The following is a 16,412-nucleotide window of genomic DNA, read 5'->3' as shown; positions in this document are numbered from 1 at the left end:
ACAAAAAGCTGATGTAAACAGTCTGAGAGGCTGAGTGCTAGGAGTAAGTGTTAACAGAGACCCTTCTTTCATTTCCTCAATGTGTATCTCAGTGCACAATATATGGCAGATAATACCACATTGCAATTTCAAATTGTTAAAAGAACAGAGGGCAGAAGCAAAAGCTGCCTGTCAGTCCTCTAAAGGATAAACCTAGAATTGGCACAGTGTCACGTCTGCCATAAACCATTCCTTAAGCAACCACAGGGCCACACTATGGTCAGGATGTGGGAAAATGAATTCCACTTCTCAGTGAGGAGAGTTACAAAGAAATCATGGTCGTCTTTTGTCCATCAGATTTCTTTTTGATAAATAAAGCTCTGGACTACATGTAAGGCTGTTTGGGGGAAAGACACTTCTTATATCTTTCATTTCCTCAATGTATATCTCAATGCATACCAGTTATATGGCAGATAATACCACAATGCAATTTCAAATTGTTAAGAGAACCAACTTCTATCTTTTCTTTATTGGGAATCATTTGCTTCCTAAATTGTACTCTAAAATCACCAGGTTTAGTTTTGGCCACAGAAATTTGGGCCAGAATGCTAAGAACCTTAAAGGCCCTGAGAACAGGCTTATCTTTTGAGTTCCTGGGCACAAAGCCTGACTTAGAAACTAAGTAACAAACTTGGGAAGAAACCATACCAGAGAAATATCACTGGTGGGAGACATATCCCTGAGTCGTATTTAGTGTGTAGAAGGCAGAGTTCTCAGGATTCTTTACGTTCTTAAAAGCTGAGGATACTGGGGAGCTTTTGATTATAATACACTAGATCAACTGATATTTATAATATTAAAAATTAAAACACAGATGTTTTAAGAGTTTTTAATTCCTTTTTAAAACACCACATTATGGGGCTGGGATTGTAGCTCAGTGGTAGAACGCTTGCCTAGCACGTGTGAGGCACTGGGTTCGATTCTCAGTACCATATATGAATAAATAAAATAAAGGTCCATCAACAACTAAAAAAATTAAAAAAAAACACCACATTATGCTGGGTATGGTGGCACATGCCTATAATCCCAGCTATTCAGGAGGCTGAGGCAGTAGGATTGCAGGTTTGATTTCAGCAACATACTAAGAACTTCAGCAACTTAGAATCTGAGCAACTTAGTGAGACCCTGTGTCAAGATTTTAAGAAAGAAAAAAAAAAAGATTAAAAGCTCAGTGCATAGAGTCCCTCTGGGTTCAATCCCCAATACCCAAAGAAAAAGAAAAAGAAAAACCCATAATAATCTCATTATATAAATTACATATTTTTATAAAAATAGCTATATTTTCCAAAGCCAAAAAAAAAATTGAGTAAGAAGAATGTAACTCTTTTGGAGTTTGCAAACCTCTCTGGTATCAGGCTTAATGGAAGACAGCTGTACTCTCCTATCTGCTCTTGCCTTTAATCTGAATCTGCGGAATATGTGGTCTTGTTTGAAGTACATGAAGAAAACCTGGTCTCTCATAGATATTAAGTGGGAAGAGGAGGATCACTTAAACAGCTTTTCAGATAATGGTGGGTTTGTTTGAGTTTCTTGACAAGTGGAGTTTCTTAAAGGTTAGTTGCAATGTGGAATCTGGACATTGTTTTCAGTGTCATTCTTTTTAGGGAGGTTTTAGGCTCTCCCCTGCCTATGACTCACAGGTAAGAAACCCAAACTAAGAACTCACTGAGCTGTGGGGACATTTGTAGCCCATCTCTGCCTGCTCCTTTCTGTCCAAAACTTTGCAGTTCATTTGTGCTTTTTTGGTATTGGAGATTAAACCAAGGGTCTTATGCATGCTAGGCAGGCACTCTACCCCTGAGCTACACCAGCCCTTTTTAGTTTATTTTGAAACAGGTTCTCATTAAATTGCCCAGACTGACCTCAAACTTGTGATCCTCCTTCCTCAGCCTCCCGAGTAGCTGGGATGACAGGTGTGTGCCACTGTACCCAGCATCTTTGCTATTCTTTAAGATCATAATCTAATCACATTTCTTCTGCAAAGGTTTCTCTCAGCTTCCTAACAAAAATCTTTCCTTTCTAAATTCCAGCATTATTGTCTGTACTGCTGTAGATGGCATCTAGTAGATGCTGTCCATTTAAAATTAATTGCCACGTATTTTAGCTCTTTTATCACTGTGGCCAAAATATATGACCAGAATAAAGTAGAGGAGGAAAAGTGTATTGGGGCTCAGTTTCAGAGGTCTCAGTCCATTGGTTTGGATCCAATATGAGGCAGCATATCAAGGCAGAAAGATAGGAGGGGGAAGGCAGCTCAGGACATGGCAATCTGGATGCAGAGAGAGCTCCATTCACCAGGGACAAAATACAAACCCTAAAGGCCTGCCCCAGTGACCTTCTCCTCCAGTCACACACCACGCCTATCTATAGTTACTGCCTGGGGAATCCATATCAGTGGATTAATGTATTGATTAGGTTAAGGCTTTCATAACCCAATCATTTCACTTCTAAACTTTCTGGCATTATCTCACACAGGAGCTTTTGGGGGGACACTTCATATCTAAACCATAACACCAAGTAAATGCTTGATAATTGTTGATTAAGCAAATTGAAAACAGGTTTTTTGACTAGTTCTTCAGTTTATTTTTCTCACAAGAAATAAATTAATGATGATGATGATGATAATGATGATGTTTATTAATCTTGGGTTCATAGATTAACTTGTTGGGACCCATGAACCCCCAGACATTGTAAATGTCCACATATATATGGGTTTTTTTTCCAGAAAAATTACTTTTCCCATTTCCCTGCAAGAAGATTAGTAATAACTAAGAGATTCTCAACAAATATTCTGTGATTGTTTTGGGGGGATTTTATTTTATTTTTATTTTTTTTTCCTTATCTTCAACCTTTAATAGGCTAATGAACACAAATTGAAACAAATGTGAATCATGCTTGGTTCTGAGAGAGTGAAGGGATTTCCCCCATATTTTAAACATATTCACATAATCAGTTCTATAAAACTAAATATAAAACCAGTTTTCAGATGTCATTCACCATTTTTGTGAAATACTGAACATTACTAATTAAGTCCAACCACAACTTTAAAAAGGGGAAACAGTGATAGAATTTACTGAAGTGGGAATATAACCAAAATATTAATTTAACTACAAGTAAGTTTTACTTAAATCAGGATTGTCCAACAAAAATAATTTTGTCAGTCATTCATGATCTGATTTCTGGTGTATCACATCAATTAAATTATGGTGCACATAAAAAAGCCAAGAGACATTTCTGTTTGGTAATAAATAAGGCAGTAGCTATTACTCATTAGTAGCTTTTTTGAGGTAAGCTATTAGGTCTGCCCTTTCTCCCTTCTTCTTAATGCCAGCGAAGATCATTTTTGTTCCAGGGATGTACTTTTTGGGATTCTCCAAATACTCCATCAGTGTATCCTCTCCCCAGGTGATGCCTTTGTTCTTGTTGGCATCTGTATAAGAGAATCCAGCAGCCTGACCTGTCTTCCGCCCAAACAGTCCATGGAGATTTGGCCCAGTCTTGTGCTTGCCTCCCTTTTCCACCGTGTGGCATTGGGCACACTTCTGAACAAAAATCTTCTTGCCTTTCTCAACATCACCCATTTTTAATTCGTTCTTTCGTGGCTAGCGCAAAGAAGCAAAGAAGGATCCCGATCAGAAGCCGGACGTCCCACTCTCTAGCCCAAGGACACGCCGGTCTGCGCCTATGTACCGGTGTCAGTGCAACCGCACTGGCTCCATCTCCCCGCGGCCTGACGTGAGGCCGAGCCGGCTCATACGCGGTCTTGGGGGGATTTTAAACCCACCATCTGCTATAATATTTCAGCAAAGGCCACAGGACTCTCCAGTCCTTTAGACTGTCATTTATAAAAGCAGATCCTTCCTTAGTTGTGCCAGTGGGTATTAGTCCCCTCAGTTCTGTATATGTGCTGGAATTCCAACTGTATGGTCATATTGAAAATTGCCAGGTGGTCTGTCTTTGGAAGACAACGTTGAACCTATTTTGTTCCCTGCAAACATCTGAATAGTACCAGGAAAGTAGGATGGATGACTGCAGATGGTACCCAATTTAAGATGGTACGACTTAGGATTTTTTGACTTTACAATGGTGCAAAAATGATGCTCATGCAGTAGGAACCATACTACTACATTCGAATGTGGATCTTTTCCCAGGCTGGCAGTATACAGTAGAGTTCTCTCTTGTGATACTGGGCAGCAATGCCCACTGCAGCTCCCAGTCAGCCTCGCGGTCACTAGGGGAAACCACTGTACTCTATGGCATGCTGTGCTGCTGAGCTATGGTACTCGGTAGGTCCGTTGAATTTCCACTGCAATATTTTCAATTTACAATGGGTTCATAGAACATAAACCCACTGTGAGTCCAAAAGTATCTGAACAACATTTAAACAAGATGCCTATCTGAGTGCTGAGAAGCAAGACAGCATCTAACTCAGGGGTCAACAAACTGTAAATTGCAGATTTACGTTTTAGGTTTTCCAGGCTATATGGTCTCTGTTGCAGCTACTCAACTCTACCATTGTTGCATGAATGCAGCCACAAATGACCAATAAAGGGGAAGGTATGACTGTGTCCTAGTACAGCTCTATTTGCAAAAACAGGCAATGGCTGCATTGCCCATGGCCAGAGTTTGCTAACCTCTGATCTATTTTATGACTAACTAGAACTTAGAAATTCCCAGTTATAATCAGGAAGCGTAATACTGAAATGTTTGATAGGATCTTGGGGCCTCTGCATTCCACCCATGGAATGTAATGCAGTTCTAATCTTATCTAGAAAGGGAGCCTATAAATCCAGAAGAACTAGATCATCCCAGGTAGCAGCTCAGACAAGGCAGCCCAGTGGTGTGGGCAGGGAGAAGGGTGATTTTTTTGTGGTCAATGTTCCAGCTTCATGTGCTGGAAAAGGTTATCATCTACACCACCACAAACAAGAGGAGGCCAGCCTCCTGCTGAGAAATCTGGCTTGCTCTCTGATCTGCCTCTTTGTAATTAGGGGTCCTTTCTTTCTCTGTCTCCTGTAGACAATGAATAGAAGTTTGGCAGTGTATGGTGTTCTTGAAACAACCTCTTAATTTTTCTCCTTAAATTCTGCCTTTACACGGGGTTAGTCAGCAGCTGGTAGTCACCCCTCCATGACCACTACTCATTTGCCAAGCTGATGTCAACAGCTCCCTGCACCCCACAGCAGGCTTTCCTGGCAGGAGGAAGCCTGGTGGGAGAGGACATGGTAGGTAGAAACACAATGGTGTCATTCCTAAGAGAACACAAATAATGGAAGCTGATTCACAACTTTGTACAAGTTTAATCATCCAAAGACAGAGGGGTTTAGACAGTCCGACTTGCAAATTGGAATTTAAAACTTGGCAAGCGCCTTGACTTATTCTTCCTTATCTGGTTTTATCAAAGGGCAGTTTTTTTTTTTTTCTCATTCTCAATAGGAGGTGTTGGGCCTCCTCCAGCAATCCAGTTCTTAATCTTTGTCTTGGTCCTTCTTCCCTGTTTCTTGCAGTTCTTTTCAAGAGGGATCAATAAATCCTGCTTTTCTTCTCTTTGCCTTGAGTAAGTGGTCATTTGTTCTCCCAATCATGCATATGATTGAGACTAGGGTCCCCTGTCTTACACACCTGCACACCGGAGCTTAGTTTTATGGCAACTATTAGTGCTGTCCTCATTGATGTCCCCTTTTCTGCAGGAAAGCACTCTTCTGATCACTCAAGCACTGTCCCCATCAAGAAAGGTTGAGCCCTGGCCTTTCTGTCTTGGGTTACTAGCTCCTGTGTCAAAGTATGGAGAGGGTCATTTTGACTGAAGGAACCAGGCTGCATGCCACTGCCCTAAAGCAATGAAGATCAGACTATGTGTGGACAATTCCAAGCACCTTTTGGTTATATTAGCATTTTAAGATAAATATTTTCAACAGCAATTCCCTAAAGGTCTGCTAAAACCCATACAGCAGAAATAGAAAGGGTTGAGATTTTGAGTAGCCAAACCAAATGGCTACTGTCTGCAACTGCAGCTAAACTGGAGAGAGTGTATGTTAGAGATCTAGGCCTGGAGAGGAGCAAGGAAGAAGGAAACAGCCTTCGAGGAACGCTCACAACATGTCATGCTCTGAACTGGTGCTAATTTGGTTTAGATACAATTTCCAGGTTCATTGATGGATGCTTGGTCCCCAGTCTAGTGCTATTGAGATAGGAAAGCTCTGGAAGGTGGAGCCTAATGGAAGGCAGTTAGGTTGTTGAGGGGGCACCACTGTCATAAGAAAGTAATGCTGTTCTCCTGGAACTCCGACTAGTTCCCATAAGAGTGACTGGGTTGTTATTCAAATAGCAAGCCTTGCCTCTGGGTGTCTCTGGCTTCATGTCTTACTGTGTTATCTCTCTAGCACACCGTGATGCCATCACCATGAGCCCCTCACCAAAGGCTGAATGACCTTTAGCCTCTGAAACTATAAATAAAATAAACATCTTTTCTTTATAAAATACGCAGCTTCAGGTATGTTGTTATCACAACAGAAATGGACTAATACAGCAAGACACTATATGTATCACAAACCTTATTTTTCAAGTCAGAAGAGTGAGACTTTAAGAAGTTAATTCCCAAGGTCTCCCAGTCTGTAAGTAGCTGAGCCAAAATTTGGAACAAAATCTGAGCCTGTCTGTCAACATTCTTTTTAACACCAAGTAGTAACTAGAGTTTTGGAGACAGAAACTAATAGTATTGTCAGGTGTAACCCCATGTTTATGCTCTAAGGAATAATGAGATTGGAAAGGAAGATAACATTATGATCCTGCTGACACTGGAAGACAACACTCAATAGAGCTATCTGGTCCTGCAAGAGACAGAGGTTTAAAACACAAAGCCAGGCAAGCCCCAATTTTGTAAAGTTCAGCTTTAATGGGGAAAAACTATCTGAAGAAAATCCAATTAGGGTTTCTCTGTTATGGATATGAATCGGACCAACTGGAAGGGAGAAGGGGAGGTTTCAGGGTATTTCAATTTCAAATCCCTTAGTAGGTGAAATCTCTTCTTTCGGGCTTTTGCCGTTGTTAGAATTCCTTATTTATTTATTTATTTTTTTTTTCATTGTTGGTTGTTCAAAACATTACATAGTTCTTGATATATCATCTTTCACACTTTGCTTCAAGTGGGTTATGAACTCCCATTTTTAGCCCATATACAGATTGCAGAATCACATCAATTACACATCCATTGTAGAGGATAGGAAAGGTAGCAGAACATGACAGTCACTAGTATGGCAATATGTAAATCAATGGATGTTAGAATTCCTTTATGAATCTCTTCCCTGTGTTTGAGGCTGGGTTATGGTTGGCCAATCACAAGCAGCTTTTGCTCAGATGGGACCACAGCATGAGCTAACACGCCACAGCTGTGGTCTACCAGGAAACCCCAGAGGCAGGCCGTGGACTGCTGGGGAGCAAACAGACAACCGGGCACTGGGGAAGGTGTGGAGATGCTGTGGTTAAAGCCACGTGTAGAATAGAGCAACAAAAGCCATTTTACTTTAGAATCACAAATACAGCAAAATTGAAATACCAACCTGTGCTCTTATCTATGGTCACTTCATAGCCTAGCACTGAGATGGCTCCTATCTATCCACTTAGCTTGATTCAACCCAAAAATCATACTGGAAAATCACTCAGAACCATAGCTGAAAATTCAAAAATCTTCTCATAATAAAAGTGGCATGTCCTCTTTATAGAATCTCCTAGCAAATTAATATTATGCAAGTTACTTAATTTTTTTAAATAAAGGGGTTTCAACCCAGATTTTTAAAAAAGATTGTATTTTAAATACCTATGAACACAATACCTTTATTTTTACTTGTTTTTATTTTTATGTGGTGCTAAGGATTTAACCCAGTGCCTCGCACATGCTAGGCGAGCGCTCTACCGCTGAGCCACAACCTCAGCCTCAACCTGAATTTTTATGTTAAATTTTTTGTTCTTTTTCTCTCATTTTCCAAATTGACCAGGGTCAGAGTTGTATAATCTATGATACCTTTGGTCCAGTTAAATGTCTCAGAATCAGAATCTCACCTGTAAATATATAGCCCTGGTATAAAATGTGTCATTATATAAAACTGTTTAGTTTATATAATATTATATAGTATAAAACTTTTTTGTTTAAAAAAGCCAACAATAACTTTGTCAAACAGCTTAAAGATGTTAGAACACAGATAAACGTAGAGTTGGGTTAGGAATCATAGTGGTGTTAAAGAAACACTTTGTTTGGCAGGTTGTGGTGGCACATTTCTATAATATAGCTACTTGGGAGGCTGAGGCAGGAGGGTCACAAGTTTGAGGTCTGGGCAACTTAGTGAGACCATGTCTCAAAATTAACAATAAAAGGACGGGAGACATAGCTCAGTAGTAGAAAACCCCTAGGTTCAATCCCCATTACCAAAATTAAAAACAAAACATTTTGTTTTTAGGCTTTTTATTCTCTCTACCCCCATAGCTCATATTTTCATGCCTTCAAATTTGGTAGGCAAATTTCTATCAAAATAGTGTTATAGTTTGAACCTGGAATGTCCCCCAAAAGCTCATGTGTTGAGGCTTGGTCCCCAGATGGTGACACTATTGGTGAGGTGTGAAACTTTAGAAGGTGGGGCCTATTTAAAGGAAGTATGGCACTGGGGGTGTGTCCTTGGAGAGTATATCTTATTTCCAGTCCCCTCCTCTGTTCCTGACCCTCATGAGGTGAGCAGCTTTACTTCACCTTGTACTCTCCATACCTTGATGTACTGTCTCTCCTCAGGCTCATAGCAAATGATCTAGTGAATATGGACTGAAACTTCTGAAACTGTGAGTCCAAATCAACCTTTTTTCTTATAAATTTATTTTCTCAAGTGTTTTGCCACAGCAACAGAAAACTGACTAAACAGGACTGTCATGGACAGCTATTCTTAGACTCAGAAAATGGCAGAGAGGACTTGGTAACCAATGGCAGGTTCACAAAGGTGAGTTGGAACCAATTACAAATCAGATAGGTCTGTCTTAGTATGTTGGCACACAGTCTGTACCTTCCCACATCCTGTTTGAAAATGTTGCTTGCCAGAGTCTGTTCAGAACATGTTGTAGGGATGCTGTGCTCTTGGACTGTGTGTGGAACACAGGGATATCTGTTTGTTGCATTTGAGGTACGTGGACCCACTCTAGGAACAGGGTAGTTTTTCCTTCAGACACATTTGCTAAAAATTCATGGTGTCCTCTTTACTACAGGAGTGTTGTCCATAGTAGATCAGTGTCGACCTTGAGAGAGAGCACAGCTTTCAGAGTAGTTCTGTGACTTCTGATGTTACTCCCAAATTTTAGGGATGTGGCATTTGTCCTGAAGATCATGAATAAGCTCCACTGGTTACAATAGGAATTTTAAGCTGTAATCAAATGGAAAACAAGAGGAAAAGTAATGAAAAATTAAAAAGTATCAGACAGGAATGGTGGCACATACCTGTAATGCCAGCAACTCAGGTGAGTTACCTCAAAATATAAAAAGGGCTGGGGATATGGCTTGGTGGTTAAACGCCCTTGGGTTCAATCCCAAGTACCAAGAAAAAAAGAAAAAACAATAGTAAGGGCCATGAAGAACTTCTGGCTTTTGAGGAAAGATCTATAAACCACTTTCTTTTTTCTCTTTCTTCCTGTCTTTCTTGGTACCGGGGATTAAACCCAAGGGTTTAACCACTGAGCAACATCCCCAGACATTTTCTTGTGTGTTTTATTTAGAGACAGGGCCTCACTGAGTCATTTAGGGCCTCAGTAAGTTGCTGAGGCAAACTACCTGAGGTAGCTAACTTTATAAAAAGAAAGGTTGATTTAGGTCACAGTTCTGGAGGTTCAGTGTAAACAGCACACAGCATTCTCTGTGATGAGGGTCATCAGTTAGCTGTATTGACTTATGACACAGTTAGCAATGGCAGGAGTGTGTGGGGGCAGGGGTGGGGAACAAGCAAGTGATTCGGCAATCCTCCTGCCTCAGCCTCTGAAGCTACCTGGATTACAGGTGTGCGCCACTGCGTACGGCCTACAAGATCCCTTCCCTAAATACTGCAGGTTCACAACCCTTTGGTTTTGAAAGCAACCTGGGTTGCCAGCTGAAGGCATTAATCCTGATTCTCAAAAGTCACTCAGATCAGAGACATAAAAGCATGTTCACAAACGTGCCCTAACTTACCATCCCACAGAGTTGGCTCTCGGGTAGTCATCTGGTATCTTAATCTCCAGGGGGCAAACCTTACCAAGTTAACCCTAAGGATAGAACACCTCAAAATACAGCGTGCATAGGTATAATCCAGGGTGCTTCATCAAAATGGAAATTCCTGAGTGTGGATCTGAGAAATCCTGCCCCAGGTGACCAACAGGGAGTCTAGGGATCTGCATTTTTATCAAGACCTCACCACCAACCAGCACCAACAATTGATTCTGACCCTCAAGGTCTGAGAACCACACCTAAAGAAACACACCTGGAACTTACATTAAAAACTGGTTCTTCATGCTGGGGTATAGCCCAGTGGTAGAGTATGTGCTTGGTGTGTGATGGAGTATGTGCTCGGTGTGTGATGGAGTATGTGCTCGGTGTGTGACAGAGTATGTGCTTGGTGTGTGATGGAGTATGTGCTCGGTGTGTGATAGAGTATGTGCTTGGTGTGTGATGGAGTATGTGCTTGGTGTGTGATGGAGTATGTGCTTGGCGTGTGATAGAGTATGTGCTTGGTGTGTGATGGAGTATGTGCTTGGCGTGTGATAGAATATGTGCTCGTCATGTGAAAGGTTCTGGATTCAACTCCAGCACCCCCAATAAAAAATTCTTCAGAGTTTCCTGTTTGTTCGGATTATAAATTCAAAGCCTTAACAATGGTTTAACAGTTGATAGAATGATGCAAATGTTGTATACATTCTCAACTGGTCCAAATGGATAATGAAGCTATTGGTGAAGGATGTCTCCATCAATAATGACAATAGCAGATCAGTTCAATAAAACTCATTAAACTCAGGCATTTGGTTATGGTGTTGGCATGATCCTTCTTCTGTCAGCTCACATGACAGAGAAATGTCAATGGCCTATCTGCATTTCTGACGTGCTTCCTCTTCCTTACTCAGTTATATAATACTCCTCTATCTTAGCTGCCTCTCCAGGGACAGTTGCTTCGGTGATGACAAATGTCCAGAGAGTTATGCGGCCAGGGGTGAGGTGGGGCATGAGAAGACAGATACCTACATGTTGGATGCTGCTATCATTTGAATCTGGATTATCTCCAAAGGCTCATGTATTAAAGACATAGTCCCATTGGAATGTGGCAGAACCTTTAAGAGGTGACCCACTGGAAGGTTTTAGGTCAATGGGGGGTACCCTTAAAGGAGGTTGTAGGAAGCCAGTTCCTTCCTCTCTCTCATTTTTTGTTTCCCGCCATAAGGTGGATGGGTTGCCCTGTCACATGATGTCACCATGATTTCCTGCCCCAGGCCCAAAACAATAGGGTAATGGATCACAGACTGAAATCTTCCAAACTGTGAACCAAAATAACCTTTTACTCTTTATAAGTCGACCATCTCAGCTGTTTGTTTCAATAACAGAAGGCTGAGTAACATGGGTGCTGTCTTTTGTGTGTGTGTGAGCAAACGCCACATAGAGTTTTCTCAGCAACTGTGGTTTCTGCAGCTTGGGAAGTTGACAACCACATAACTACTCAGGGAAAAAAAGAACACCTCATCTCCTGGATTCTGGGTCTAGATTGTTTGATGGACCCACACACTGATACATGAAGGCACATTTGCATGCATTCCTGTCTCCCACAGAGTCTTGAGTTCAGTGCTAACTTCCAGGTTGGAATCCACAATCGTCAACTTGGAGGAAAACAACAAGCTTTCTGAAATACACAGTCCTTGTTGAAATTGTCCCCAAATTTTATGTTTCTCGTAGCTTTAATCGGGGAATTTCTTTTGTGTATAGCCTTTTGCCACAGGGGAAAGGCAGAATATTGGGCAAGCACAATACAGAATGAAAGGTCACATTTTTTGCAGCACATTTTTGTAATTCTGTGCTGATTCATCAGACATCAAGATTTTCTGATAAATACCCTTCCTGACAAAATTGGAAAGAACAGTAAGTGGAACAAATGAAATCACCCTCAATACCAGGGCTGCAGGGAGAATGGTGAATGGTACATTTTAACTACATCTCAACCTTGGGAAATGGGTATTCATACTGTTCTTTCCATTTTGGTGGAAATGTGCTGATGGATTTTCATTCTGCATCCACAGGGTGCATTAATGGAAAGCAGGCAAGATAACGATTGTTAATTCCGTGTTTACCCCTGGTAAGAAAATTAAGGCTCCGAGGGTGGAGGGCTTGCCTGGCCCATGATCTGAGTGGACCCCTGCGCTGGGGCCATGAGGGCTAACCTGCTCATTTTGCCTCATTGCCAGGTTCTCTTTTTAAACCCCAAATATCTCTTTCTTCCTTTATTCTTTTAATTTTTCCTTGAACTCTTTCTCTAAAAATAAAATCCAAGCCTATTGAATTGGTAAGATTTTCCCTTTAAGAAGTGATTCTGATCTCCCCCTCCATGTCATGTCTATCAGTCATTGTCAAACCTCTGGACAACGTTGTATAAGTTTTTTGGCATGCCCCTTGGAAATTCCTATCTGGGAAATTGTCTTCTTTGAATAACTGACCTACTTCCTTCTATCAGATATGGGGATTTATGTATTTCTTGTGTTCTGGAAAGTTCAGAGCTAAATTTAATATCCAACCATGGCCTTTCTATTATCCTAAGAAGATTCTTCCCTTTCCATGAGGTTTTTAAATTTTGTGTTTCAGCTTTATTCTTTATGCACCTTTTATTACGAGCCAAAGCTTTTTGGAAACAAGCATTTTGAGTAAACGTTTTTGGATGTGAATTTAATTGGTTATGAAGTAAAAAATCAAATGCCCTAACCCAAACTATAAGAGTATTAAATTTAAATGGGTGGATCATATAATACAAGTGATTTTTTTCATTACAGATGCTGTAGAGTAAATGTTGTTGTGTAAGAAACTTGTTGTGGAGAAGTCCCGAAGTTTGATGGAGGAATGCTAAAGCTTGATGTTAAGTGCTAAAGTCTCTGGAAGCAATTAATATAAAATATTATGGGAAAAATCATCTTTGTACTTCACAGGAAAAAAGAAGTTGGAGCCACTGGGTGCCTGTGATTTGTTTGTAATTTCACTCTGTCAGCCCTCTCAGCAAACCCGGTTGCTGGACGAAAGCATTGATTTTGGTTCTAGGCACAAGGCAGCCCTCCTCACCTTAACAAGATGAGGGAGTTCTAAAGACCATCAGCTTCAAGTCAGAGTAGTCTACCTCAATCAAGCCCCATTTCCCTAATCTGGAAAGTAAAATCCTAATACCCACTTGAATGAATGTGGACAATTAAGCAAAGTGCTTTATCACAAGGAATTAGCACAGTGCCTGACACAGTTGTAAAAAATATCAAGTGTTCTGTCTTATAAAAAATCCTATGCAGAGTCAGGCGCGGTGGCACATACCTGTAATCGCAGCAGCTTGGGAGACTGAGGCAGGAAGATTATGAGTTCAAAGCCAGCCTCAGCAAAAGTGAGGCGCTAAGCAACTTAGTGAGACCCTATCTCTCTCTAAATAAAATACAAAATAGGTCTGGGGATGTGGCTTAGTGGTCCAGTGCCCCTGAGTTCAATCCCCCATACTTGCCCCAGACCAGATTCTATGCAGAGCCCCATAGTAGGGGTTTTTTTTTAAAGAAACTTTTTTTTAATCTATCACACAAAAATGTGTACAAATCACTAATGTGCAGCTTCTTGGATTTTCTCAAGGTGAACACACAAGTACTAGCATTTGGACGAAGAAATAGCTTAAAATCTCCTCCTACTCACTTCTCCATCCTAGGAGAGTACCACTATTCTGACATTTAATACTATGCATATAATATGCCTATTTGGGGGTTTTTGTATAAATGGAGCAATATAGTATGAACCCTTCTGGGCCTGTCTTCTTACATTCAACATTGTTTTTCCAATATTCATTCATAATGTATGTATGTGTAGCAATAGTTTGTTCATTCCTATGGCTGTATGGGTATACATTGTACAAACACCACAGTTTATTTATAAATTCCAGCATAGATGGGAATTGGGTTTCCAGTTTGAAGGTGTTAGGAATCAAGTTTTTCTGAAATTTTTGTACATGTCCTTTTTTCTTTTTCTTTCTTATTTTGATATATACAAATAGATATGTAGCAGAATAGATAGATAGGAGAGAGAGAAAAAAAAACATGAGAGAAGATTGTCTCACACCATTATGGATGGTGAGAAGTCCCAGAAAAGCTGGTGTAAGTACTGGTCCCAGTTCAAATGTCCAAGAACTAGGAGGACCAATGTCTGAGGATGAGATAAATGTCCCAGCTCAAGAATTTGTCTTTCTTCCTCACTTTCTTCTTCTTCTTCCTCCACCAGGGACACTCTACCTGTGCCCTTTTTGTTCTATCCAAGACCCACCTGGATGAGTGCAGTTCTTCTATACCCAGTCTACTGATGCCAATGCTGATCTATTCTAAAACACCCTCATGGACACACCAACAAATAATGTTTTATCTGCTACCTGGACATTTCTTAGCCCAGTCAGGTTGACATATAAATTCACTGTCACACATTTCATGGCTGTGAAGTGCTATCTCATTATGCTTTTAATTTGTATTTCCTAGATGACTAATGCATTTGTTGAATTTTTAACATTACATAATATTGTTTAGATAGACACCTGTATATACAAAACAACACAGACCTAAATATATAAAGTGAAAGCTACCAGAAATATAAATAGAACTTGATGAATCACAGATGTAATGAATGATTCCAAATATTCTTATTTAAGAATTAAGCAGATTAGTGAACCTTAAATACTCAAGATAAATAAGATCTTAATACATCCTTAATTGCATGTGATCATACATGTGTATTTTCATCCTATAAATAGGATGCTTTTTTCCTTTATGCTTTTTTCCTTTTAAATGTATAAAATTTAAGTAGGTACTTGATGATAAAGGACATTTCAAATAGTTCACGAAAGTGGATTTTAAAGTCATTTTAAAGAAACTGAAAGCCAAAATAATAATAATAATAATAATAATAATAATAAGGCGCACTCTCATAAAATGTCCCTAAAGAGGAAGATGAGGTTAAAATTATGAAATTACAAGTTATTTAGTAAGCAATAAAACTAGCAGGACTTGTAGCAAAACTATGACATCCAGGAAAAGTTGTGTTTTGAGAAAATAGCTTTAAGTACTGTCTTTATAATAGAAGAATTTTTTAAAAAGACAAGTTGAATTTATCTCAAGAAAATGGAAGTAAGAAAAAAATAAAACAAAGGAACCTAAGAAAAGGAAATTAATTAGGATAGTAGCTGAACCAGCACAGTGGCACACACCAGTAATTCCAGTTACTCGGGCAGGAAGACCTCAAGTTTGAGGGCAGCCTCTGGGCAACTGAGTGAGACTCTGTCTCAAAATTTAAAATAACAATTTTAAAAGTATGGAAGATGTAGCTCATTGGTAGAGCACTTGAGAAGCCTTGGGTTCAATTCCCAACATCGAAAAAAAAAATAGAAAGTGATAATATTGAAGTAGACAGAGGAGCTATTAAATCCTCGGTTACTCACTTTAAGATTAAGGTCAATAAATGTCTTAATTCTTATCTTGGACATGATGGGAACCTTAAATACAAGCTCATTAATTCTCTGGTTATTTAGCTTTCTTTGCTATTCTAAAATATTAACAGCAGCAGTAATAAGAATAATACCTAAGACAGTATGAATGGTCATAGTAAGTTTTAAAAATTAATGTTATAGTGAAATTTGAGCAGTATTGTGCAGCATTTATGGAGTCTATCTATATAGGAAGGCTATTACCTCTACATATTTACAGTTGCCCCTCAGTATACCTATAGGATTGGTTCTAGGACCCACAAAGATACCAAAACCTGGGGCTGGGGCTGTAGTTCAGTGGTAGAGTGCTTGCCTCATATGCGTGAGGCACTGGGTTCGATCCTCAGCACCACATAAAAATAAATCAAGATATTGTGTTCTCCCCCCCCCAAAAAAATAAAAAAAAACCATTCTGTCAACTAAAACTTTTTTTAAAAAAGATACCAAAACCTGTGGATGCTTAAGTCCCTTAAAATGGCACAGTATTTGCACAAACTCACATATATCCTCCTGCAGACTTTACGTCATCTCTAAGTGACTTACAATGCCTGATTCAATAAGTTATGTAAATAGCTGTTATACTATACTGTTTAGGGAATAATGATGAAGAAGAAGCCTGTACATGTTTCAGAA

At 39.8% G+C, this 16,412-nt stretch overlaps 2 protein-coding genes across 3 annotated transcripts in view; one reads left to right on the top strand and one right to left on the bottom strand.

Moving 5' to 3' along the window:
* Spata13 (spermatogenesis associated 13) overlaps nucleotides 1-16,412 on the top strand; it is a 351,797-nt gene that overhangs the window by 52,092 nt on the left and 283,293 nt on the right. The gene's annotated exons all lie outside the window — the stretch shown is intronic.
* LOC124094963 (cytochrome c, somatic) lies at nucleotides 3,160-3,756 on the bottom strand. Its single transcript, XM_046448008.2, has one exon. It carries the CDS (start codon nucleotides 3,618-3,620, stop codon nucleotides 3,303-3,305), a length of 318 nt encoding a protein of 105 aa, XP_046303964.1. The 5' UTR covers nucleotides 3,621-3,756; the 3' UTR covers nucleotides 3,160-3,302.

The sequence above is a fragment of the Marmota monax genome, unplaced genomic scaffold (genome assembly GCF_021218885.2).
Source record: "Marmota monax isolate L192 unplaced genomic scaffold, Marmota_monax_Labrador192_F-V1.1 WCK01_AAM20220418_F8-fsc00043, whole genome shotgun sequence".
Lineage (NCBI taxonomy): Eukaryota > Metazoa > Chordata > Mammalia > Rodentia > Sciuridae > Marmota > Marmota monax.
The sequence above is the reverse complement of the archived record's forward strand: the minus strand, read 5'-3'. Positions and strand labels throughout refer to the sequence as shown.